The sequence below is a fragment of the Electrophorus electricus genome, chromosome 21 (genome assembly GCF_041902795.1).
Source record: "Electrophorus electricus isolate QZ-2024a chromosome 21, ASM4190279v1, whole genome shotgun sequence".
Taxonomy (NCBI): Eukaryota; Metazoa; Chordata; class Actinopteri; order Gymnotiformes; family Gymnotidae; genus Electrophorus; species Electrophorus electricus.
In genome coordinates this window covers 10,488,458-10,514,417 of record NC_137517.1, presented here as the reverse complement: position 1 = coordinate 10,514,417, position 25,960 = coordinate 10,488,458, and the positions used below count along the sequence as shown (strand labels likewise).

Here is a 25,960-nt window from a genome sequence, read left to right as displayed (position 1 = left end):
AATAGGGACACAGTTGACTGTGGTCTGCACTGACAGAGGATCATTTCACACTGCAGCCCTGGTGCAGTTTCACTCTTGTTGCCAATTTCAATTAATCATCTCTTTCAGCCTCCTACCGCCTTCACTGACATGAAGAGAATAGCTCTCCATCCTCCAGGCTCATGCTACACACATACACACACACACACACAAACATACATAAAATAGTGCTCAGACTGAATTAATTTTTTATTAGTTAAATTTTTGGAGCGGAAGGTGAGAAATAGATGTGTGTATACATGCGTACATGCGCAGACATTAATATGCATATATGTCCGTGTATGTGTACGTGAGTGAATGATTGTGTGCATATGCACATGCACATTTGAAGCGAGGCTTTCATGAGGCACAGTTATTGGCAGAGGCCCAGCTGCTCTGTGTCTCTGCGGAGCTGAACAGTGAGCGATTATCTTAAGCCCAAAACAGGAAGCCCACACCCATTTTCCCTCAGGCAGCGGAGCGGACGCCCCCTCCTCTTCTGGCACACCAACAGAGGGGTCCTTCAGGAATGTGCAAACAAGGAGGAGACATGTGTGTGTGTGTGTGTGTGTGTGTGTGTGTGTGTGTGTGTGTGTGTGTGTGTGTGTGTGTGTGTGTGTGTGTGTGTTTGGTTCTGAGCAAGGCTCACAGTGATCCAGCAGAAAAAGAATTACAAAGATGAGAACAGGGTTGGTTCAAGCAGTGAAATGCTGTAACCGGCAGAAAAAAAACAAAACAAGCATCAGACTGGACAGTATGGAATACAAGAGAAACAGGAGGACAAGACTAGCAGCACTCACCACTGCACTGAAGTTATTACATAAGCTTATACACAGTATGAGATTATGTGGAGTCTATAACAACTATAAAAATGATTGGTTATGTTTTATAATGCTAAAAATTAAGTTGTTGTAGCTTTGTCAGTGCTATAAGAAGAGGCACCTTTGGAATATGAATTTAGCTAAAGTTCTTTCTCAGGAATTAAAATCCGATTCTATTCGCTATCAGGAAAACCTGAGACCTGTAATTATAACAAGGTCTCATTTTTGTTTAGCTGTGAAAGGAATAATGAAATCTGCATTACATCAGCATAGAAATCAAAGAGACAGATCTCTGTGGAAAAGCCACCTATTCTTGGTAAGAGCTGCAGGGTACAATCAGTCCAACACTGTCCTTGATCTGTAAACCCATCAGACTCCTCTGGTCTTTTGTATGTAGACGATTCAGCCTAAACACCGAAAAACATGGTTCAAACAACTCTATGACTCTCAGTAACTTTTAGTACTTCTGGTGTACTTCTCTTTATGAGATACAGTTTCACACTGCATGCTTTGCATACAGTTCAATCTATTTCTGAAAATGTTCATTTGAAGAACATTTAGTAAAATTATCTTATGATCTCCAGCTAGCAGATGATTGTGATTCTTTCAAAAACAATTCTTACATATGTTTACATGTTGAAAAGTATACATATTTATTTATATATTTATTTTATTATTTGTTTGGTAAGTTATTCGTTACATTTATTGAAGAAAGGAGTCTGGATCAACATAACGCTGTACACCCCAGTCACAGATAAATTAGAATTCATCCGAGTGTCACAGATCACACTATATTATCAGACGTTCTGCATACGCAAATGATTTGTACATTTACTTACTAGTTGTACCCTGCATTCCGTATACTTTAGAGGCAATTATGAATTTACTGAAATACAGCACTAGAGGGCGATCTTTTAGCGACCCGCCATTCCTGAGCGACAAAGGCTCCCCCCACCATAATTTCTGCTCACACTACTCAAAAAAAAAAAAAAAAAAAAAAAAAGTGTTAGACCTGGTGACGTGAACGGTACGCCCCCAGAGTTGAAATCAACCCTATGCCACTCCCTGAAAATGTCTTTTTTTGTGTGTAATTGTATAATGATTTATAATTTTATAGTGGAACAAATCAGACATTTTATTATAATTATATTACTAACCACAAAACTGGCAGTCGAACTTGTCAAAGTTACTACAGATACTTTAACTCTTCGGCGCCATTTTTAAAAACGAAGGCTACTGAAACTTGGACTAAAATGTACGAGGTATATGCATAAATCGTTCCAGTTGTAAAATATTTATGTTCTCTTATGATTGTTACAGTCATAAGGGATAGCACAGTAGGCTAGAGACATTATGTAGGCTAGAGCATTATGTTTCGCATAACAAAACAGGAGACCTGCGTAAATAATGCTGAAAATTATAAAATTGCATAATTTGTTTAACGTGCTGGTGATACTGTTGCGTGGGTTTTGTATTAGATGTCACCACTTGTTTATCTCTTGCTATTCATTGCATCAGAGTAGGATTTTTTTTCTCATCCTGTCTCTGATGTCTCACACTCTTCCTGTCTCTGATGTGTCACACTCGTCCTGTCTCTGATGCCTCACACATTTGTCCTGTCTCTGATGCGTCACCCTCTCGTCCTGTCTCTGATGTGTCACTCTCGTCCCGTCTCTGATGCGTCACACTCGTCCTGTCTCTGATGTGTCACACTCTCGTCCTGTCTCTGATGTGTCACACACTCAAGTTCAAGTTCAGTTCAAGTTCAAGTTCGGTTTATTCGTCACATACATAGTCATACACAGTATAACTCGCAGTGAAATGGTTGAGAGTGCTCTGTCCAAACTGAGGAAAAGAAAACAGGGGTGCATAGAGAAATATAGATATTCTATATATGTGAAATATATATATATATATATGCAAAGAGAAATATATATATATATATATATATATATATATATATATATATATATATATATATATATATATATATATATATATATATATATTATATGTATGTACAAAATATATTAACAATGTATGTACAATATATGTATATTATGATTATATACACAATGTACAATGTATATGGTTGTGTATATATGTGCACAATGTACAGATCCATTTTGTAGAATAACATTTACAGTTGTGTTACAAGGTAATTGAATATATATATATATATATATATATATATATATATATATATATATATATATATATATATATATATATATATATACAGTTATACAGTTATGTTACATGGTGGTGGTGGTCCCTACAGTTTATCAGTTTCCCTGATTCAGGGCCCGAATGGCCTGTGGGAAGAAGGTCCTATTCAGTCTCTCTGTCTTGGTCTTCAGGGAGTGAAAGCACCTCCCTGACCTCAACAATCCTCCTGGCCTTGGTCTGGCACCGCTTGTAGTAGATGGTCTGCAGGTCAGGAAGTTCCGTGTGAGTGATGCACTCTGCTGAACGCACTACCCTTTGGAGTGCTTGTCTGTCCTGCTTGGTGCTAAACCAGACCGTGATGTTCCCTGTGAGGATGCTCTCGATAGTGCAGGTGTAGAAGTTCCGCAGTACCTTGGAGAGCAGTCTGAAGTCTCTTAGGCATCTGAGGTGGTAAAGACGCTGACGAGCCTTCTTTGCCAGGGAGTTGGTATGGCGGGACCAGGACAGGTCCTGCGAGATGTGAACACCAAGGTACCTGAAACTATCTACTTTCTCCACCGTGGTTCCACTGATCCTCACAGGTTGGTAGTGCCGCTCCTGCTTCTTGCTGCAATCCACGATCAGCTCCTTTGTCTTACTGACGTTTAGGAGGAGATTATTTTCTTGGCACCAGTTTTCCAGGTGTTTAATCTCCTCCAGGTAGGCCCTCTCGTCGTTGTCCGAGATCAGACCCATGACAACGGTGTCGTCAGCAAACTTGACAATGATGGTGGAGCTGAAAGTGGCTGTGCAGTCGTGGGTGTACAGTGAGTAGAGCAGGGGGCTTAGGACACAACCCTGAGGAGCTCCAGTGCTGAGGGTGTGGGTGGATGAGGCGCAGTTGCCCACCCGTACTGATTGTGGTCTGTCTGTTAGGAAGTTGGAGATCCAGTCGCACAGGATGTATGCAGTCCTAGATCTCCCAACTTAGTAGTGAGTAGGGAGGGGATGATAGTGTTAAATGCTGAACTGTAGTTGACAAACAGCATTTTAACATAATTTCCCCTCCCTTCGTCCAGGTGAGTCAGTGTAGTGTGGAGCAGATGTGCAATTGCATCGTCAGTGGAGCGGTTGTGGCAGTATGCAAACTGCAGTGGGTCCATGGAGGTTGGCAGTGAAGATGTGATGAAGTCTCTGACTAGCTTTTCAAAGCACTTCATCACGACTGATGTGAGGGCAACAGGGCGGTAGTCATTGAGGTTGGAGGGTCGAGGTTTCTTCGGGACGGGGACGATGGTGGATCGCTTGAAGCTGGACAGGACGATACCGCGCGTCAGGGAGAGATTGAAGATGTCGGTGAATACCGGGGCTAGCTGATCTGCGCAGGCTTTGAGGACCCTCCCGCAGATACTGTCTGGTCCCATTGCCTTCCTGGTATTCACCCTTTTAAACACTCTCCTCACGTCACTCTCCGTGATGATGAGAGGGCGCTGTTTTATGGTGGGCCCTGCGCATGCGCCATTGGCTGCGCCGATAGTACCATTAGCACTAGCGCTGCTAGCATTAGTGATGTTAGCACTAGTGCCGTTAGCATTGGCGCTGCTAGCATTAGCGCTGTTAGCAGTAGCGCTGCTAGATGTAGCCTCGAAGCGAGCGAAGAATGTATTCAGCTCGTTCGCCAGAGACTCATCCGCACTCATCAGTCCAGAGGGAGGGCTCCTGTAGTCCGTCATCGTCCGTAGTCCCTGCCACAGGGATCTAGAGCCACTGTGCTATAACTCTGACTCTAGTTTCTTCCCGTAGCGCCGCTTCGCCTCCCTCACGGCCCTGCGCACGCCGTATGCTGCAGACTTGTACTCGTCCATGTTCCCGCTGATGATCCCCGCATTGTAGGCAGCAGTGCGAGAGTTCAGAGCTTCGCGGATGTTTCTGTCCACCAAGGGCTTCTGGTTGGGAAACTTCTTGATGGTGGTTCTTGGAATCGTGTCGTCCATTAGTTTCCCAATAAACCCCACTACTGCCTCCGTAAACTCGCTGAAATCATCAGTGCTGCGCCGGAACATGTCCCAGTCTGCGTCATCCAGAGCGTCCTGCAGAGCGGCCACCGATTGGTCTGTCCAGCGCGCGACCTCCCTCTGAACCGGAGCTTCCCATTTCAGCCGTTGTTTATATTTTGGTAGGAGGAAGATGGCGGCGTGGTCCGACTTACCAAACGGTGGATGAGCTTGTGCCTTGTAGCTGTCCTTGTATGGGGTGTAGCAGTGGTCTAGTGTCCTATTTCCCCTGGTGGGGAAGGTTACGTGCTGGTAAAGGTTGGGCACTGCACGCTTGAGGTTAGCGCTGTTAAAATCCCCAACCACGATAAGTGCAGCGTCCCGGTGCTGTGTCTGAAACTGTGTGAGAGCCTCATGAAGTTCACACAGGGCAGTGTCCATGTTGGCCTGAGGTGGGATGTACACGGTGTTGATGATGACCGAAGTGAACTCCTGGGGAAGGTAGAAAGGACGAAGCTTGAGGGCGAGCAGCTCCAGGTTGGGTGAGCAGGAGCGGGTGAGAGTAACAACATTGGCATTGCTGCACCAGCTGTTGTTTACCATCACACACACTCCGCTGCCTCTCCACTTCCCCGAATCTGCCGTCCTGTCCATGCGGTGAACCGAGAAGAACTTGGCCGGCTGGATAGCGTGGTTTGGTACCGCTGGGTTCAGCCACGACTCGGTGAAGCAGAGGAGATTGCAGTCCCGAATGTCCCTTTGGAACTTTATCCTGGCCTGGAGGTCGTCTAGCTGGACGTTGGCTAGCAGGATGCTAGGTAAGGGAGCTCGGTCTGTGCGAGCCCTCAGGCTGTTCCTGACACCGGCTCGCTTCCCTCGAGGCCTTTTCCTCGCGCCGCGTCCTTTGTTTTCTCTCAGGATCTCCGTCGGCCGTCTTGGGTCCGGAGTTAGAGACGGTCACGCTCATCCTGTCTCTGATGTGTCACACTCTCATTCCGTCTCTGATGCGTCACACTCTTGTCCTGTCTCTGATGTGTCACACACTTGTGCTGTCACTGACGTGTCACGCTCAGCCCGTCTCTGATGTGTCCCACTCTCATCCTGTCTCAGATGTCACTCTCTTGTCCCGTCTCTGACGCATCACACTCTCGTCCCGTCTTTGATGTGTCACACACTCGTGCTGTCACTGACGTGTCACGCTCATCCTGTCTCTGATGCATCACACTCTCTTCCCATCTCAGATGTGTCTCTGATGTGTCTCTGATGCGTCACACTCTCATCCTGTCTCTGATGCATCACACTCTTGTCCCATCTCAGATGTGTCTCTGATGCGTCACACTCTCATCCTGTCTCTGATGCATCACACTTTCTTGTCCCGTCTCTGACGCATCACACTCTTGTCCTGTCTCTGATGTGTCACACACTCATGCTGTCACTGACGTGTCATGCTCATCCTGTCTCTGATGCATCACACTCTCGTCCCGTCTTTGATGTGTCACACTCTCATTCCATCTCTGATGCGTCACACACTCGTCCCGTCTCTGATGCATGACACTCTCATCCTGTCTCTGATGCGTCACTCTCGTCCCATCTCTGATGCATCACAGAGGGGGTGAACTGTTATTCATACACTGGTCAGACCAGTTACAAATGCAAGCCATCTATTATTAAAATGAAGGCCAACTCCCACATTACAGAAACTCTTGTCTAAAACACAGAGCTGAACTATAGATGTATATGTATGTAGGGGGTGTGCATTCCTGATATGTGAACTTTCATCTTTACAACTGCCAGCCATTAGACAACCACAAATAGTAGTGGAGTAGCCTTGGATTAAAGCTCACATATATGTGAAAGCAAGTTACTAATGAGACAGATACAGATTCAGAAAAAGCCTGAGAGAGTCAAAGAGAGACAGAGATCCAAAATTATGGTGATGCTTTGGCAATACATTAGCTAAATATGCTTAAGTGGATTATTGGAACTCAGTTCCCCAGTTTGTGTAAGGGAAGATTTCCCGTTAGTTGCTTTCCAACCGATGAGTAACTATGGAAACACAGCTGCTGAGACGTGTCTATGATGGTATGTTGTGACAGGGTTGTATGTACCTGCAGTATCACTGCACCCACTCAAAATACACTGCTCTTTTTATGTGATCTTAAAACTATCATATGGCTGATATTTTTCTCAGCCTCTGTTGTTTTCTCACCTGAATTTGGGAAAGAAGATTGCAACATCACAGATACTGAAACCAATGCAGAGACAAAAAAAAAATGTCAAAGGTACTGAGTGAGTAATAAGTCATAATTGAGCTCCCCCCTTACTGACCAGTAATGTTTTCTGTGACAAATTTGCAGACCCTTCCAACCCCCTTTACTCTGGGACTCCAGCTTTCTGGCACAAAGCAGAACAGCCCAGGTGGTCAGCCCCTGCTATAGTAGTACCACCACTGCAAAATCTCCAACTGTGTGAATGGCATGGCCTGTATGCACCAAGTTTCTTTTAACTCAGTCATTTTAGAGCCATGTCTTACATTTGGACCATTCTGGTGAAGTTTACATTTATAATGTAAAAGATAACAGAATCCTCATCAAAGAGCTCCTGACTATAAACATTAAACAAGCTAAATATTTAAGAACAAAAAGAACACATACATTAGAATGTTGTTCATAGATTTTCAGTATTTTATACCATCATTTCTCAGCATCTGACTGAAAATCTGAGACAGCTGGCCCAAACACCTCCCTCTGTGACTGGATCCAGGATTTTCTGACTGGAATACCCCAGTCAATCTGGATTGGCATCAGCACGCTGAGAACTAAGATACTCAGGGCTGTACATTGAGTTGTTCACTCTGCCTACCCATGACTGTACAGCAATGCACAGCTCAGACCACAACATCAGGTTTGCCGATGACATGAATGCGTTGGGTCTCATCAGCAGGGGTGACGAATCAGTGGATATGTGGATAAAACCAGAGATGATGTTTGACTTCATGAAAATACATGGTGATGACTCCCTAATCAATATTGATGGTTCCTCTGTGGAAATCATTACAAACACAAAGTTCTTTGTTGCCCATTTAGCAAAGAACCTCACCTGGACCTTCAATACCATTCCAATAGCCAAGAAAGCCCAGTAGCAAATCTACTTCCTGAGGAGGCTCACCATGGTGTACAGGGGGCAGTAGAGAGCATCCTCACCATGTTTTACAGGGGATAGTAGAGAGCATCCTGAGCAACTGCATCACTGCCTGATTGAGAATTGCTCCATCTCGGACCGCAAGATCCGTGAAGAGAATAGTAAGGACAGCAGGAAAGATCAGTGGGGTGTATCTCCTTTCCATCATGGACATTTGGAACACACTTTGCTTTCACAAAGCTTCCAGCATTTTGGATGATCACACACACCTGCCACAAAAACACGCCTCTCTCCTACCATCTGGTAATGGGTACTGAAGCACTGGGCATCAGTTTATTCCCCCATTCCATCAGACTCAAGTCCCAGACAGCAAATATATAACAAATACTGTATTCCACTTAACAATACTGTTAAGGGCTTGGACATTTGTAAATCTGCTTTATGACATCTCTTGTAAAAAGCACTATATAAATACATTTTAATTTGAATAGTGTTTTTAAATTAGTGTACTGCCTCTTACCTCACTGTCTGCTGTATACCATAAGCAAATTTATTAAAATATTATAGCATGGTACATCCTTCTACCATACACTCAGTGTCATGCATAATTCTGTGTTGCCCTATAATATTATCTGCAATTCATATTTATTGTTCTAGAATATAATAGAGTTTTCCTGTTTTGGTCACTGCACTCAAAGTGTTAGTCCCAGACCCTGGAGATGATTTATCAGGCCAGGCCCTGAAAACTGTGTACAAAGCATGAGGTCAGATTCCTTCCCCGTTTCACCTTCTGACTTGTATCAGATTCCTTTGAAATCAGCATGGCAGGAACAGGGAACTTAAAGAACTGTACAAAAAAAAACCACATACACATTAGTTCAGAAAACAGCATCTACTGTTAATGACCAGGAGAGCATGTAGAAATAACAAATAAAACTGTGAATTAGCGCACAACCTTGTAAGAGAATGTACAAAACACATACACTCCTTGGTTGACAAACACAAATGTTTTTAAAATGTCTTCTATTGCAAAAAAACACACACACACACACACACACACACCCACACACACACACACACACACACCCCTCTGTTTTCAAGATCCAAGCATGTGATAGACTAGACATTCTGGTTAAACAGGTCTGGACAGCGTCAGAATAGTGAGAAAGGAGCAAGGGAACATATGGCCTCTCTGCGGAAGGTTAAAAACAAGTGGTGGAAAATGATGCTTTCAATGATACACCACATATAGAGGAACAGGTTCTGGAACATTCCAGACAGTTGAGCAATCACACAGCCTAAAAACCAGACTGCAAATGATTCCCTCATTTAGCCATTTATTCTCAAACCTGAGCCTGTTCCTTCTTAATTCAAACAGTGATTGTACAGTTTGATGATTACACATTTTAACAGAATAGGTTAAAGCAGCAAACTAAGTCATTCAGTGACACTAAAATGAGACCCTGGTCATGTGATTATGATGATTCACTTGACTGGAAATGCACTGTACAACAACTTCACAACCAATTATTCTGGGTGGTAAGTACTTAGGAGCCAGAAGGCTCTGTAACTTGAAAAAAAAAATATTTAAGAGACAGCTCTTGCATAATTCCAACTCCTCTATATAGCAGACGTCATTACATTCGTGCTACACTGACTGTAATTAGAAAATCTGTTTAAAAGCAGTCCCACTTCAGAGTGGGGCCCACATGCAATCTGCTGTTCTCTGCGAGCATCTGGCGCAAACCCCTCCTGAGGTGATAAGGGTCTCAAATACAGCAAGAATAAAACTGAGGTGTCACACAGCTGCCACCAGCAGCCACACTAAACCAAAAAACCAAAAAAAAAACCCTAACAAAACACATTCAAGTTTATAGTCTGAAAGAACACAAAACAACAGTAGTGCATTTTAAGTCAATATCTGGACACATATACTGAACTCTGAAAGGCACTTTTTAAAATATCACAGTAACAAATTGCCAGTGCACTGTGCAGCTTTAGTCTCAGAAGCCCGTTTACGCTTCCTCATGCCTGAGGTTTCTAAGCTCTGCAGTGAACAGTCTGCAACTCTGTCCTTCCCACAAAAATGAACAAACCAGCATTTGCAGTGTAGCTTTTCTCTCTTCCAACTCCAAACCACACTCCCATAGCCACAGAGGCTCTTTTTCCTGCAGAAGGAAACTACAAGTTTTTGTTTCCTGAGACAGCATGGCACAGCAGATGACTGTCTAATATTACAAAATTCCAGACGGTCACAGTGAGTGCAAATTAACCTCCCTGGTAAGGTCACTGGTTTTCTTTTTAAAAGGTCCATAGTGGTTCTCGCATAAGTGCCCTATAAGACATCTCAGCACATGCTGCTGTCTGTAGGGCCAGAGCTGGAGGTGTAGGTCTTGCTCTTCTGGGAATACTTCATGGAGCTGAAGGACACCCTCATCCGCTCCACTGTCCGGCTGCTCCGGCACAGAAGCGTGTTCTTCACGTGTTCCCTGAATTCCTCTGACACGTAGTAGTAGACGAATGGGTCCAGGCAGCTGTTGAGGCTGGCCAGGCACAGCGTGGCCACGTAGAAGCCATAGCCATTGTTAGCGAGGCCCTGGCCGAGCAGGGCATAGTGCACCACCAGCATCACGTTGCTGGGCACAAAGCAGAGCAGGAAAGTGAAGAGAACGGTGAGGATGAGCGCCATGGCCCTGCGCCGGCTCTTCCCCTGGCTACTGCCACCCACGGTGGACTCGCCCAGCTGCTGCAGCATCAGCACATATGCCGTCAAGATGACGACACATGGTGCAGCGAACGCCATGCCTGCCATGACCATGAAGTAGTAGTAAGGCTTCTGTACATCTAGGAAAGCATTCTGTGTCTGGAAGTTGTCCTGGCTGATGACATTCACGTCATGGCAGGTGGTGATGTTCAGGTCGGAGAGTTTGGCTGTTTGCTGATAGAGGAACAGCGGTGTGCTGCTGACCCAGATGAAGCCCCATATGACCAGGGAGACTACAATGGCCAGCCGATTGTCCCTCCTGTGCTGGGTGAGTGGATGTGCCACCACCCAGTACCTCTGCATACTCAAACACATAATGAACAGGATAGAGCAGTACATGTTCCCATAGAAAAAGCCCACCAGGACTTTACACATTCCCTCACCAAAGGTCCAGTTGTTGCCATTGAAGTGGTAGTTAATTTTCAGGGGGAGCCATATGACAAACAGGAGGTCAGCCAGCGCCAGGTTAGACATGTAAATTGATGCTGGGTGGATCTTCTTTGACCGGAAGATGAAGACCCATATTGCCATGGCATTGCTGGGGAGCCCCACAGCAAACACAAAGATGTAGACGAGAGGGAGGAAGACCGTAGTTAGGCCGCTTTTTAACGTGTTAGCTGTAACCTCGTCAACCTCGACCGAGTCCGAGTCAGGATTCTGAAGACCAATAAAACCTCGTGATTGGCCACCGCTTGCTGAAATAGAAATGGAAAACGACAACTTTTGTGGTCAGCAAGCAAAAAAATCTGGCAAAACTGTATGGCAACAGTCTGCCGCTGAAAGGTAAAATTATACATTATATTACTTCAAAAATATTCTAAACTGCCGATGGTCAATACAACCATCGGTAGTCAGTCCAAGGTTATAGTCTAGTCTTTGTTAAGATCAGAAAGACAAGGGAATCGTCGATGTGTCGTAGCACAATGTTGTTGTTTTTCTTTCTTTCTTTCTTTTTAATTTTTTTGGTTGGTTGTTTGTTTTACATGAAAACAATTTATATCTCGTTTCCCTTTACAGTGTTCATGTACAAGAAACGTGAATCAAACCAAACAACGGCAAACAAGTTACTTACAAGAAGTAGTATAGTAAAATCAATTAAAAAGCAAAAAACTCACCTGTCTGCACGCCAGCTATCATAATGTAACCAAAAAGCACAATAAAACGAGCGAATTCAGCTCCAGTCATGGTCCGTGAATTTAAGGAATTATCTTTGCTGTAGACTTCTTGCTTCGGGCGATACTCCCTGTGCCTAAAATGATCCCTCCGAGACTTTCGACTAAACCGAACGAAGCACACCTTAGCCTGCAAAGGACGTAAATACCGGGTCAGGTTGGCCAATCCCCGCTGCGTCACAGAACAACTACGAATGAAGTGCTGCACTATTTTCTCCAGGCCCCCACCTGCTAGTTTCGAGTAACATTTCGCCTAGAGCAACAGGTTTTTCATTCTTTGTGAAAGAGAGAGAGAGAGAAAAAAGACGGAAAGATTAGGTTAAAAGGGAGTAGCTTTCGCCACAAATGATCTGGCCAGAAACGAACTTAGGTTGTGATGTGCATACGCTAGGTAGTGCAATTTATGCAGTGCTCAACGGAGAACAACGTAATACACGATATAAAGAAAGTAATAAAAACCGAACTCTAAACTGTTTTGGTTAACACATTGCAGTTTCAGTTCCCTCTATTTCTGTGGTATTTAACTGAGCTGCGCCACATACACTGTATCGGATATTATGTAAATGCAGTTCACGCAAATATCCTTGGATGATAAGATAACTTCGTCACAGAGGGAGGCAACAGGACTAGCTTTCATCCTCGCATACGATTAATGCAGGTATGTTTTCTAAATGACTGTTTAGTAGCAGCTCTCAAGTTTCAAGAGTATTTACAGCATCTTTGCAAAGTCTGTGTCTGACTATAAATGCTTTAGCACACTGACGTAACAGCAAGAATCTTGATCTCATCTTTGTGTGTTTTTAATTTGGGTTTCGGTTATAGTTTCAGACAAGATAATGTATCCTACCACTTGTCTGCGCTGTTTGTTTGCAGACATGGAGAAGTCACTTGGACCAATTCTGCGTGGGTCACATATGATAATAGATGAATAAACAACTACATACACACAATTATAACATGGATTTCGCTGCAATTACGACACGAGTCGATGCATAATAAATACCCAGGTATGTTACAATTAATTGCTAAATGACTAATAAAACCAATTAAGGAAGCAGCTAAGAAGTCACAGTACCTGAAGCAGTTCCAATAGGATTTGAATCTTACTAGAAATGCTGCATATTTCAATGTTATAATACCAGTAGTGAATGATAACAGTTCATATTTATTGCAAAGTCTACAAACTTACTTTCAGTCTCAAGTTATTAAAATATACATTAAAAAGCAGGGAGAATATCTTACAATAGGCATTACTTACAATATTGTTAATCTTTTTAGCAAACTGGAAATGTCTGACCATTGCCCGTTGGTTCTAGGCCCTTGGGGGTTCTGGCCTTGATTCCAAATATGTTGACTAAACATTTTATATCCTTAACCTGACCTTAATGGCTACTTCATACATTTCAAACCTGTGTGTGTGCACACCCATTTTTAAATTTTTTTATTAATTTTTTTTTTTATAGCTGACTAGATTACTAGTCTTCAATAAGTGTTCTATGAATAAATAACTAAACTAAAAGTTTAGTAAATCTACTTCAGATCTATAGGCTTAAATTGTATATCTTGTTATATCATTTATTTCCATATATTTTCATATTTGGCAAATAATTTTCAAGGTACCAGTGTACATTTTAGCCAGTGTAAATTAAACTGTAATTGTTACGACCCCATTTAATCAATAAGCACTTGTGTGTAGTTTTTTGAAATAGCAACATAAAAGCCAAAAGAACAACAAATTTGATGTACAAGGTTAAAAACACTTGTTTTAGTGATAAGAGCTTTATAAAATGGCAGTTTATATAGCACATGGAATAAGTCATAAACAAATGGCTTCAGGGCAAGGTGTTTCCATAAGAACAAATCAGAAATTCTAGCCACACCACATTAGCTTCCCTAATCCAAAAGAAAAGTAAAACAAAATACAAGTAATCTATCCTACCGCTCTCTGTTGGTAAACAGGAAAAATAATCAATAATACATACTAGGCATGGTCTTAGAGATAGTTTGTAATAGTCTTTGTTTCTTATATTTGGTGGGCATTTCTCACATTCACTGTGTATGTGTCCATAACAGACAGATGAATGAATTGATGTCTTGTTTTGTGCTTTAACTAATCTGCAAAGAAGCTCTTACAAAAAACAAATGAGTCACCAGTTTTGCTAAATGAATTCAGTTTGATCTTACCCCAGTTAGGACAAATTAAAAATGAAGCACCATATTCTGGTAAGATTTGTGGGTGTTTGAATAATAATAAAAATGACACAATATATCATTTAGCTGACACTTTTATCCAAAGCAACTTACAATTAAACTTTGCCATTGAGGGTTAAGGGCCTTGCTCAGGGGCCCAACAGTGGCAGGGCTTGTACTAGTAGTCTTCCAATTATAAATCAAGTACTTTAACCACTGACCTACCACTGCACCAAAAAGGATGAACTCACCAGGGTTCTGGGACTAATTATTAATCAATTTACTCTTACTATTACTGTAACACAGCTGGCCTGAGTGCCACAGAGCAAGGGGCAGGACGCACAGACTTCCTTGACAGTGCAAAACGATATTCAACATTAAACCCTGTGCAGGTGTGTGCAATCCCGGGGGGCATGTTTACAAACAGCACAAATGTGAATCCCCTGCACGTGGCGGGACTCATGGGGGGAGGATCCTTCTGTGACAATTACTTTTTTATTTACTTTAAGCTTCTTTAACCAGAAATAAACTGTTCATTAAGCTGTCCAAACTGTTCATTCACCTACAGCTGTTCTTAGAGAACCAGCTATAGTTGAAGTCTCATGACCACTTTTAGGTGCCTGAGATGGGGGTGTAGATGTTTTCCTGGGAAACTTCAGAGCACTGATGGAGATTCTCATCCTCTCAATTATATGCTTCCTGTGACACATCAGTGTGTTCTTCACATGCTCTCTGAACTCCTCTGAGATGAAATAGTACACAAATGGGTCCACACAGCTGTTGAGGCTGGACAGGCACAGAGTGACAATGTAGATGCCATAACCATTGTTCTGAATTTTGGCAGTCATTAGAGAGTAATGCACCATTAGCATGATGTTGCTGGGAGTGAAACACACCAGGAACATCACAAGCACAGTGATGATGAGGATGATGGCCTTCCTCTTGCTTTTATTGGCATGGGTGTGTGCCATGGAGCTCCTGAGAAAGCGGAACATAAGCACATATGCCACTGTACACACTACACATGGAATTACATATCCAACTACACCCATAGTCAGGAAGTATACTTCAGGGAAAATTAACTGGCTATGGAGAGTGACATCATGGCAGGTGACAATGTTAAGGCTGGTGACACTGACAGTCTGATCATACAGGTAGAGAGGCGTAGTGATAAGCCAGACTACAAACCACACACATACAGACACACACACTACTGCTTGGTTATTCAGTTTTTGAGAAAGTGGTTGCACAACATCCCAGTATCGAAGAACACTGATACATGCTATGAAGATGGTAGAGCAGTACATATTGCCATAGAAAAAACCCACCAACACTTTACACAGAGGTTCACCAAAGATCCAGTTATTGCCGTTAAAGTGATAGGCAATCTTCAGTGGCAGCCAGATGATGAAGAGCAGATCGGCCAGTGCCAGGTTGACCATTAGAACTGTTACTGGGTGCTTTTTCTTTGTTCTAAAGAGGAAGACCCATATGGCCATAGCATTGGTGGGCAGGCCCACAATGAAGATTATGATGTAGATGAGAGGAAGAAAGATTTGGGTGACACCACTGTCTAGCACATTTAAGATTGTGAGAGTCACATTTATGTTTTCAGAGGTCTCATTGATTTCCAGTATATCAAGCACCTTGAGGGAAGCCATAAGATACTGTAACACGACAAAGTCCTGCAGTGGTACCTGGTTGAAGAGAAAGATGATTTGAAGTCTGAGGTTAGACATATGCATATGCAGAGCTATTAAATGCTTACTGGCACATAAATAAAATCACTCCAGCATAATTGTCACAGTGCTCCATGAATAAAAACTCAGACTTTTCTGTCTGTCACAGGTAGTGTCAATATTTACTACTTTATAGGTAAGTGTTGTTAGGCTTGCTGGAGTTGTTAGCTTGTGCAGCTAACAACTCTAACTTGCAATCCAAACAGCTCTTTGATCCTAACTGGTGGAATCTTAAAGGTTGCTTGCTCGCTAAAATATAGTATATGTGCTACTGATAGAGCTGATATCACCGGTTGTGGGAAATTGTCCTGACTGTGTTGTCAGAAAGGCAATGCCACCTCTTCTGAGTGCTGCTTTTCATTACACTGCCATTATAGACTACTTCCTGTTTTTTCATTGTACCACCCCAAAATCTTGATATTTCTAGGTGTGGTTTGAGCTTTATTACCAAGATCCAGTTTCCTGTTTTTTTTTTTATTTTTTTATGAGTATATGTTATCCTTCTTCCTGTTTAAGTAAATTACTCTCATATTGATTGTATACCCACACGTGTGTAATAGGATATTTTTGTCAGTACCGGTGTTAAGGAACGGGACTTACCAAAGCAATTAGTGTGTTAAACCTTCAAAGCATATTTCTTCAGGTTGCTAACCACTGATTACCAGATCCATGGTTCAGCCTATGGAGTTCACATTTTGTCATGTCATAAATGCATTTGTTGGACTACATTGACCATAAATAGAACTACATTTACCAACTTACAGCAAATTAAATTGATAATGATCTTATATCCAATCTGTTTCTCAAGGGCAGAATCATGGTAGCTTTCTAGATTGTACTGGGATTGAGCAGCAACCCCCCACCCAACAAATATGTCAGTGTTTTTTTGGTGACTTGAACTCTTCAAAGAATACATTTACATAGTCTCAGAGAACAAGTAAGTATTGAATAAATAAACAGCCTGCATGACAGAATATCCTATAGCCAGAATATCCTATATACAGTAAAATGGCAAGTCAGAAACTAAATCTTAGATTATACTTGCAATGTTTGAGTGATTCCAAAGACAACAGGGTACATATTCCAGTTGCCTTCAAAAGAGAAGAAAAAGGAGCTTACCTTTGGATGACTTGATAAAGAACAAATTGAATGAATCCATCAAAATCCAAGTTCAGCGTTTTGGTTCAAGATTAAACCCAATGTCACCGAGTAATAAAAGTTGTTAATATAAGATACAGTGAACCATGCTGTTGTGCTCTCATTGTCAGCATACTTCGATGCTGCAAGTACAGTCTTGCACAACTGCACCTGTCATACAACTCCTAACATCCACACCCACGTTGGTGAGAACAGCCATGCCCTCTTGGCATGTGTTACCTCATCTTTTTTTTTCTTGGGGTGCCATGGATTGAAGCTGAGATGAAGATGCAGAAGTAATAAAATTGTTTTTTTTTTTTTTCTAACTGGGAACAAAAGAAAGGATAGTTGGATCTGATTAAATCCATCTATCAGCTGAAAAGCAGGAGTGGCTCCTGCAAAAAGTTATAAAATTTGTCAGGTGGGAAACAGGGATGGTGGATTGGGGACAATTAAGGATTTTCCATTGGGCAAGACTGAACTACCAAGGTGATTTTGGACAGTGATGGCGACCGAGATCATTTCTGGCCTATGGGAGAGAAAGCTTAATCCAGGTTTTGCAGTTCCCATGAGCTGCTTCATATGATTCAGAGTTATAAAACTGCAAATGAGATTGTAGGTATAAACTGATGATAATGTCAAATGCGATATGAGCCATGTCTGACATAATAATAAAATATCCAGTGACATTAATCTGGGATGCAACAATTAAATGTGCATGCTATTAAAACACATACAATGTAGCATTCTATATATTGGGTCTTTTATTTAATCTCACTTTCAGATATGCAAATGAGACATGCTACAGACATGCTATAACTATGAATAACAATAGCAGAATTTTGAAACAATACTTAGTTTTTGTTACATTTAATGCTTTTTTGTTTTTTAATACCAAAAAGGTAGCCCAAAAAAAGTAAGCACAAAACACAAATTTAATACAGAAATATGGTGTATATATTGTACAGTGTGTCAACCTGCTTACATGTACATGCATAAGGACAAATTCTGCACATAACACTCCTGGCAAAAAAATAAGGTGGTAAGGTGGTATTTAGTATTTATTTGAAAATTCCAAGACAGCCATATCTGGGTAATCAGGTAAAGGTCTTATAATCAGCCTCATTCTCTGAGACAGGGGAGTCATTTGCTGTATTACACTGTGTGGGGTCTTAATTCTGTGTACCTTTCTCTCCAGGGTTCTTGTATTTCTATATGGGAACCAAGCATGCTGTGCTGTTTGCTATGTATTGTTTCAATCTTGCTTTCATCTCCAATCAGGAGTTTCTTTACCTTTTGGCCTAGGCACTTCTTAACTTCTATGAACCGCAGGGTAAATAAACTTCAAAGATTTTCATTAAGCTTTGGTTGTCTCCCTTTTATGAGCCGGCCGTAACAGCATCTAAATGTTATGTAATGGGGTATTTCCCAAAAAGATTACAATTTTGAATTTGGTGACCAAAATATCTACATCAAAACTAAATTTCTTTTTTATTTTTTAAATTTGTGACTGCTGGACTATAATTTTAACTGCAGGAAGTGACTACATTGGGCCTTTAATTTTATTAATAAGGAGAGTAAAGTAAATGTAGCATGAGTATGTTAATATAAGCCTTACTCTGTTCTAATTTTTTGTTTAGATCATTTGGCCTTAAGAGTTCATGTTCATTTTGACTCATGACTCATATGTTGTAAACAGGCATCAGCTCTGAAAGGCCCCACATGTGCCACATTTATCTTTGAACACCAAAATGTACAATCTGGGATCAATAAAGTTATTTATAGTGAATAGTAATCATTTTGTAAAAAAAAGAAGTGAGCAGTGTAGCTAATTAGTCTATGCCACCTAAGGAACCTAGGAACAAATTATTTCTACATAACTACACCTGCCACACAGAATACATTCATCTCTGGGCACTGTGGGGCACTGTGGGAGAGGTATACTCACGATGATATGTACTCACGTAAAAATTTTGATGGGCTTATCTGGGTATTTTCAAATTAAACATCTATGCATTTATAAGGAAGGTAATCCACTGCTGAAACCAGTTCCCCCCCCCCCCCCCCCCCCTTACCAGTGTGACAGTGTCATCCTTAAAGACTAACAAAATACTAACTACTTATTTGTATAGTTCTGCACCTACCACTATATTTACAAAAAAAGAATACTGCCAAAGAATGAAGAGGTAGTGTCACGGTATTGCCCCTCCTCCCAAATGTCTCCCCGTGTGTGTTTGTGTCTATATATTTGTCCGTATGGCCACGCCCCCCATGTGTCACACCTGTTTGTAATTGTTTTTCATTTACGTGTGTATATAAACCCCTGTGGTTCTGTTGTCGGTGTTTGATGTTACGCTAGCTTCATTGCTACATAGTCTTTGTTCTCTGTGTGACTAAACGTATGTGTTTGTTCAACGTAACTCGTCCCCACATCCTGCTTAGCCTCCTAACGTTACAGGTAGAGGTTGGTAGCATTGCATTTATATAGAGGACATAATAATTGGTCTTCCCAACCTGAATGGGCCACCACACACCTATGACATAATGTATGCAACATAACCAATACATACAAAACTCTCCAATAACAGGAGCATGCACTGCCTCTCAGTACAGTCTGATATAGCTGTCTTGGACTGGCACATTTGCTTAACATTTTAGTATTATATATAAAAGCTCATTAAATCATAATACATACATCAATGTACAGCTGATAAAGGACCTCTGTCCAAAATGTCCTGTTTCTCTGGAAACTTTGTGTACTTCACTACAATTTTCACTATATAACAAGGTCTGCCAGCTCTTATCTGATGATATAATACAAGTTTTGCTATTATGATTTCTATACTTCTTATTTCTTAATTTAAATGACATAGTGAACCAGTTAGTAAAGTGGCACTTATAATTATGCAATTTTGCATCTCTAAATATTCAAGACTCGATACACTTTTACTTTAGGTGCCACCTGACAGTTGGACTTGAATTTGCTTTTAGCAATTGCTGCTTTCAGTGGGGGTAGAGCCAGATGAGTAGTATTTGGTCCTTTGAGAGAACTTCGGAGCTGTGACCCTCATTCTCTCAACTGTGCGCTCACTGCGACATATCAGAGTGTTCTTTACATGCTCTCTGAACTGCTCTGAGATGAAATAATACAAAAATGGGTCAAGACAGCTGTTGAGGCTGGACAGGCACAGAGTGGTGATGTAGAAGCCATAACCACCATCATTCTGAGACCCATTAGCTAGAAGAGAGTAATGTACCATTAGCATGATGTTACTAGGAGTAAAACACACCAGGAACATCACAAGTACTGTCGTAATGAGAATGATGGCCTTCCTTTTATTTTGTCCTTTCATTTCTTCTTCTGAGGGCATGCTTGAACTCCTGAAGTAGAGGAACATCCTCACATATGTCACTGTACACACCACACAGGGAACTACATATCCCACAATGCTCATAGTCATGAAGTAGCCAACAGGGATGTGTGACTGCATGTCAGTGACATCATGGCAGATCACAAACTTTTTTTCATTAACCACAACATCAACAGTCTGATCATACAGGTGGAGAGGCACAGTGATGAGCCAAACGATGACCCACACACATGCACACACACACACTGCTGCCTGGTTATTCCTCTTCTGCTGGGAAAGTGGATGCACTATTAACCAGTAGCGCTGCACACTGATACATGCTATGAAGATGGTGGAGCAATACATATTGCCAAAGAAAAAACCCACCAACACTTTACACAGAGGTTCATCAAAGATCCAATTATTACCATTGAAGTGATAGGCAATCTTCAGTGGCAGCAAGATGATGAAGAGCAGATCGGCCAGCGCAAGGTTGACCATTAGGATGGACGCTGGGTGCTTCTTCTTTGTTCTGAAGAGGAAGACCCATATAGCCATAGCGTTGGTGGGCAGGCCCACGATGAAGATGATGATGTAAACGACAGGAAAGAAGACTTTGGTGAGGCTGCTGTCGAGCACATTTATAGCAATGAAGGACAAGAGTAAACCATGCTGGGTCTTTTCCACTGGAGCAAAACCAGCTGCCTCCCACTCTGTATCATTTTCTGTAGTGAATATAAGAAGATGCTGGATCAATATTTTGGCTCGAGAACTGGCTGTCTTCCTCTTTCTTAAGGTAAACTAATTCACAAGTATTTTTCAGTTTACGCAGGTTTCCTGGTATGTTTTGTACTGACTACAGAGTCATGTTTAAAGTTCTTAATTGTTTACTTCTAGCTCATTCTAACCACTTTACCTAGCCAATGCAGGCCTACTAGAAATACCCAGGATTGCCGGAAGCTCACCTGGTGGAAGATGTTATTATACAGCTCCAAACATCTGAAATAGTGTTCCAGGGAAAATTAGAATGCAAACTCTATGTGTGTTTTATATAAATAGTTATTAAAAGATTTAATTCACACTACACAGAGCCTGGCTAAAAAGTATATTTTAATAAGTATGTTTTTAAATTTTAGATGTGATGGTGGTAGAAATAGCTCATAACCTGATTGCTAGTAAAATAGTATTAGACAAAAATCATTTTTTTGGTAGTAAACACTAAAACTTGCTGTGATGTCTGTAAGGCTTTCATTATTAATAAAGTACATGAAAACATTAACTTAAACATTTTTTGTAGCTATTATACTCTGGAGTTTAGAACTTATTTAGTTTTAGTTAGTTTTGTTTATGGGGGAAAAGGAAACAGATTCACATCATCTTAGTGAAAAGATTTAAATGCTTTGAAATTAAACTCAAACTAACACATTTCAACAATTATTTACTTGAACATGTTCCAATTATTTGCTTCTGAGACAATTAAAAGCTTAATATGAAATTTGGGGTTTGGTCCTTTGGTCCAAAGAAAGCTTTGACTGTTCATGTATTCTGTGATGTTTTATTATGATAATAACTGTGAAGATGGTAAGTAAATTCAAACACAAAAGCAAAAAGAAAAATGCAAACAATTGGCTGAATAAAACAGACTTCCCAAACAGGATGCTTATTTCAGGAAACAGGAGACTTAATGGTTTAGCTGTTCTGTCTACTAAAAATGCCAGAGACAGGAATTTGGACTTGAAGTCTAGCATAGATATTTTTGCTGCGTGAAAGGCACATCACATGAACTTCAAATTTTAACTTAATTGATAGCAACTGCCAATAGATATTGATTGCTGAGCAGCTTGGCTGAGAGTGCTTCATTTTTTTGTCCTAGTTGGCTGTTCTACTGGAGTTGTAACAGGGGTAGTTGCTCTAACCAGTAGTGATGTCATTCACTGCACATGTGCTCAGTAGGGTTCTCAGTGATATCATTCACTATACAAGTGCTCAATAGCATTCCCTCTCCATATTTTCTTTCAGTTAAATCTTCTACTGGCACAGTGCCTGCAGTTTTGATTTCCCTAGAGAGCCAGAATGACTTGATCTTATATCTGAGCCTGCTGAGAATGTATTTTGCATAACTTTAGTCAAGGATGAACCATCTCAAACAAAAATAATTAAGAGATGAGACTGGCAACTTGGTACAACACTCAAACACTCTGAACACCAGGAACCACGCTCATCCCTGCATTGCTACACCTACCTCTTCTCACCGACATCGCTGATCTGGTTCACCAGAGTACTAAGTACATACCTGAAAACTATTCTCCTCATTACTGCTCCCCTATCTAAGCTCCCCTCCCTTGTACTCACTTCGCAATGTATTGCCAACCCCATGTTGCATACCGAGCATTCCAGGTTTGTCTTCCTGGTTTTCGATTCCTGCCTATATTTCAGACCTCATCTCCTGCTTGATCCCTGGATGCCTTCTGGACTCTGCCCCGCATTATTGGCCTCAGGCTGACCTGATTACAAGTACCTGCCTGAGTCCTCTAACTTGTCCTGTTTCATCAATAAAACCTCTTGCATTTGGATCCTCTCCCTCATGTGTGTGTGCAATCGTAGCACACTTAGTTTGAAACTGCACAAAGCATGGCTTTGCAGGTCGTCCTTTGCAGGCTCAAAGCCTTGGTAAGATTGACATGCCAGCAAGGCAGGGGAGCAAGACATGAACAAATAAGGGAAACAGGTTTGATCACTAAAAAGTAACTGATTCATCAACAATGAAAGAACAGGAGAATACAGAGAAACAAGAATGGCCCCACAATCAGTTTATCATGCCATAGCATTAGTCTGGAAGCAGGCAAATGTGAAGCACTGGTGAAGCGAACCAATTGGTAGAATCAGCCAGAGCTTTTGTAACCTTGCAGTAACTGAGAACAGGTAGATTACTGGATTAGTGGTAATGTTGATCTTGTCCATTTAAGTCCTTATTAGATCAATAACATTAGACTATTTTTCTACATTATCTTATTGCTGTGTTCCACCACTGATATAGGAGAGGCAGGAAGCAGATTTAGGAGCAATTTCCTCAATGAAGATGGAATTTGTAATAGCCTGCAACATGATAATAGGTGAACAGTCTCATTAAAACTGTTTTCATATATAGAGGACTTCTGAGTTATCAGGCTTTGTTGTTTTATGTTAATTTTGAAGAAGCCCTAGGCAGTTATTTGCAAAGTCAGTAATGTGATTCACTGTAGTAAAATAAAATAAAAAAAAACAACATTTTTTTTAAAATAAAGAGGCATAGACAAGCCCAAAGTAACCCAGACAAACTGCTGCTCCACTTCACTGCGTGGTTATGGTGGTTGCATTTTTGGACCATGGATTTGATGTCTTTTAAGTAAATAAGAATAAGAAATAAAATAAATATCCATATCCAATTTCTAACAAGAAAATGATAACCTATTAAATGTTAATGTCATGGAACTGTTTTTCATTACAAATATCCAAAAGCATGTTGGTAACTTACTAGGTTCATGAGGCCAATAATAATCAACAGTCTCTCCTGGATGATCTGTATCTGCTTACACAGAAATAGAATTGGGGTTCAGAGGTTGGAAGCTTTTACTGGATGAATCAATCTTCATGTTTAAAACAGCAACTAAGTTTCTAAAACTTGCCATAACAAAGCTAAATCTTACCTTTCAATGGCTTCATAGTAATGACGAAATCCATCTCAGTCCAAATCCAAATTTTTGGTTTAGACAGTACTAATGAACTGGAATGACTTTGGTTTTAATTTTCTGATACTGGTTAGATGAGTATATGCTTTGTCTTATTTTCACTCTTTTTTTTTTCCAAGGAAAAACAACCAAGCTGCAATACAAGACCTTGAGCATGTTAGCACCCAACCCAGTAAAGACAGGACAGTTTTTGTACTAAAAGAAGAAATGTGGGAGTGCCTTTAGGCACAAGGGTAGTATATTATGCGAACTTAACATGCTGTTACATGTGCAAGAGAAGCCAAAACAGTAACAACACACTATATTTCAGTTCATACACTGTAAATACCAACCTTAAGAATTAGTTGTTATACCTGAATTAGTAATTTGGTGATGGTTCATTTTACTCAAAATGTATTGTACCACCCACTTTAAACAAAAACAAAACCACCACCACACCACCACCACCAACAACAGCAGCACTGGAACAATGAAGGTGTTTTGTTGAGAAGGCTCAGGCTGCAGCCAAGAGTGTTTCTGGTTTGTACAATAACACCCCCACCCCCAACAATAATGCCCCCAATAGGAAAACATTCAATGTTGTGGAACTCTTAGAAGAATATATTTGATTCCAGATAGCCTTAGATATGTTGGTTATGAGTAACTTTGAAAATGAAGAGTCACTAAAAACAACACTACTGAACTGCAAAGTACATTTTAGTATATACTAATGTTCCAGGGTGCCCTCAAGGGTGTTTCCTTCTGGCACTATTCTTTTAGCTGTGCTGCCATAACTAGTTCTGCCTGAGTCCATCTATGCACATTATAGTTCCCTAATTTACATACCTTCGTACCTGGATATGCCTAATAATCTATTTCTGCTGAGGTGCACCTACCCCTGATGTCATGTTGTTACTAAGCTTCAACCCGTCTCAGCTGCCATGGCTCCTCCCACCACCACTGATGCCCTTCTGCTGTAGCTTACCACACCTCCACCTCAGCCAATCACTTCTCCGTTGCCCTTAAAGGACATTCTCATGCGGGATGTTTTCGGACACATGCACACCGTCAGGACCAGACTAGGACTTCTAAAAACTGGACTACATATTGTTTGTTTATTTTCTCATTTTTATTATTTATTTATTTTCCCCTCTCATTCACTACTTATTTTGCTCCTTATTGATTATATTGTTGATATTGTGGTGTCTATTGTCAGCCAGAGGAGGATGCCCCCTGCCACACTTTGAGTCTTGGTTCCTCTCAAGGTTTCTTCCTCATGCTCTGGGGAGCTTTTCCTTGCCACTGTTGCCTTTGGCTTGCTCACTGGGGACTTGGACACTGACATTTGTAAAGCTATTTCATGACAACAAAACAGTACAAGACACATAACCAAAGGAAGTTACCTACATATGTGATTCATCCATGATTGATGCTGTTTACAAATAAAAAAATTTAAATTACATTTTTTATGTCATTATTTTTAGCAAATTGTTTATGTCAGGGGTGCCAAAGTCTAGTCCTGGTGATATACCTCCCTGCAGAGTTTAGTTCTAACCCTAATCTAACTTCCTTGGTCCAATTAACCAAGTCAATCAGGAGCACATTATTATTGGAGCCAGGTATGCTAGATTAGGGTTGGAAATAATTCAGCAGATCTGTAGATCTCTAGGACTCGACTTGGACACCTCTATTTTATATTATATCTTTTCCTAATCAACTCCTGTTAACATGGCATTTTCAGATCCCACATCTTATATCATCAAAGAGACAATTAAATGT

The 25,960-nt window shown here is 41.1% G+C and overlaps 2 protein-coding genes, 1 long non-coding RNA gene and 1 pseudogene across 5 annotated transcripts; 1 reads left to right on the top strand and 3 right to left on the bottom strand.

Annotated features, from left to right (window-relative positions):
- Positions 1-9,442: 9,442 nt before the first annotated feature.
- f2rl1.2 (coagulation factor II (thrombin) receptor-like 1, tandem duplicate 2) lies at positions 9,443-12,136 on the bottom strand. Its single transcript, XM_026996206.3, has 2 exons — positions 12,002-12,136; positions 9,443-11,581 (listed from the first exon to the last, which is right to left on the bottom strand). The coding sequence occupies exons 1-2, from the start codon at positions 12,069-12,071 to the stop codon at positions 10,470-10,472; spliced, it is 1,182 nt and encodes a 393-aa protein (XP_026852007.1). The 5' UTR covers positions 12,072-12,136; the 3' UTR covers positions 9,443-10,469.
- Positions 11,531-13,057, top strand: LOC145652803 (uncharacterized). The gene is made up of 3 exons (XR_014119061.1): positions 11,531-11,669; positions 11,904-12,716; positions 12,932-13,057. It is a non-coding gene; the product is annotated as an uncharacterized LOC145652803 (long non-coding RNA).
- Positions 13,058-13,794: 737 nt separating this feature from the next.
- LOC113568038 (proteinase-activated receptor 2 pseudogene) lies at positions 13,795-17,235 on the bottom strand (annotated as a pseudogene). Of its 2 annotated transcripts, XR_014119059.1 has the most exons (3): positions 17,107-17,163; positions 16,588-16,666; positions 13,795-15,945 (listed from the first exon to the last, which is right to left on the bottom strand). The product of XR_014119059.1 is annotated as a proteinase-activated receptor 2 pseudogene, transcript variant X1 (transcript). The 2 variants fall into 2 exon arrangements; XR_014119060.1 differs by lacking the exon at positions 16,588-16,666 and having other exon boundaries at positions 17,107-17,235.
- Positions 17,236-20,095: 2,860 nt separating this feature from the next.
- LOC113568039 (proteinase-activated receptor 2-like) lies at positions 20,096-24,299 on the bottom strand. Its single transcript, XM_035521566.2, has 3 exons — positions 24,161-24,299; positions 23,989-24,039; positions 20,096-21,199 (listed from the first exon to the last, which is right to left on the bottom strand). The coding sequence occupies exons 1-3, from the start codon at positions 24,192-24,194 to the stop codon at positions 20,112-20,114; spliced, it is 1,173 nt and encodes a 390-aa protein (XP_035377459.2). The 5' UTR covers positions 24,195-24,299; the 3' UTR covers positions 20,096-20,111.
- Between the last annotated feature and the right edge of the window lie 1,661 nt (positions 24,300-25,960).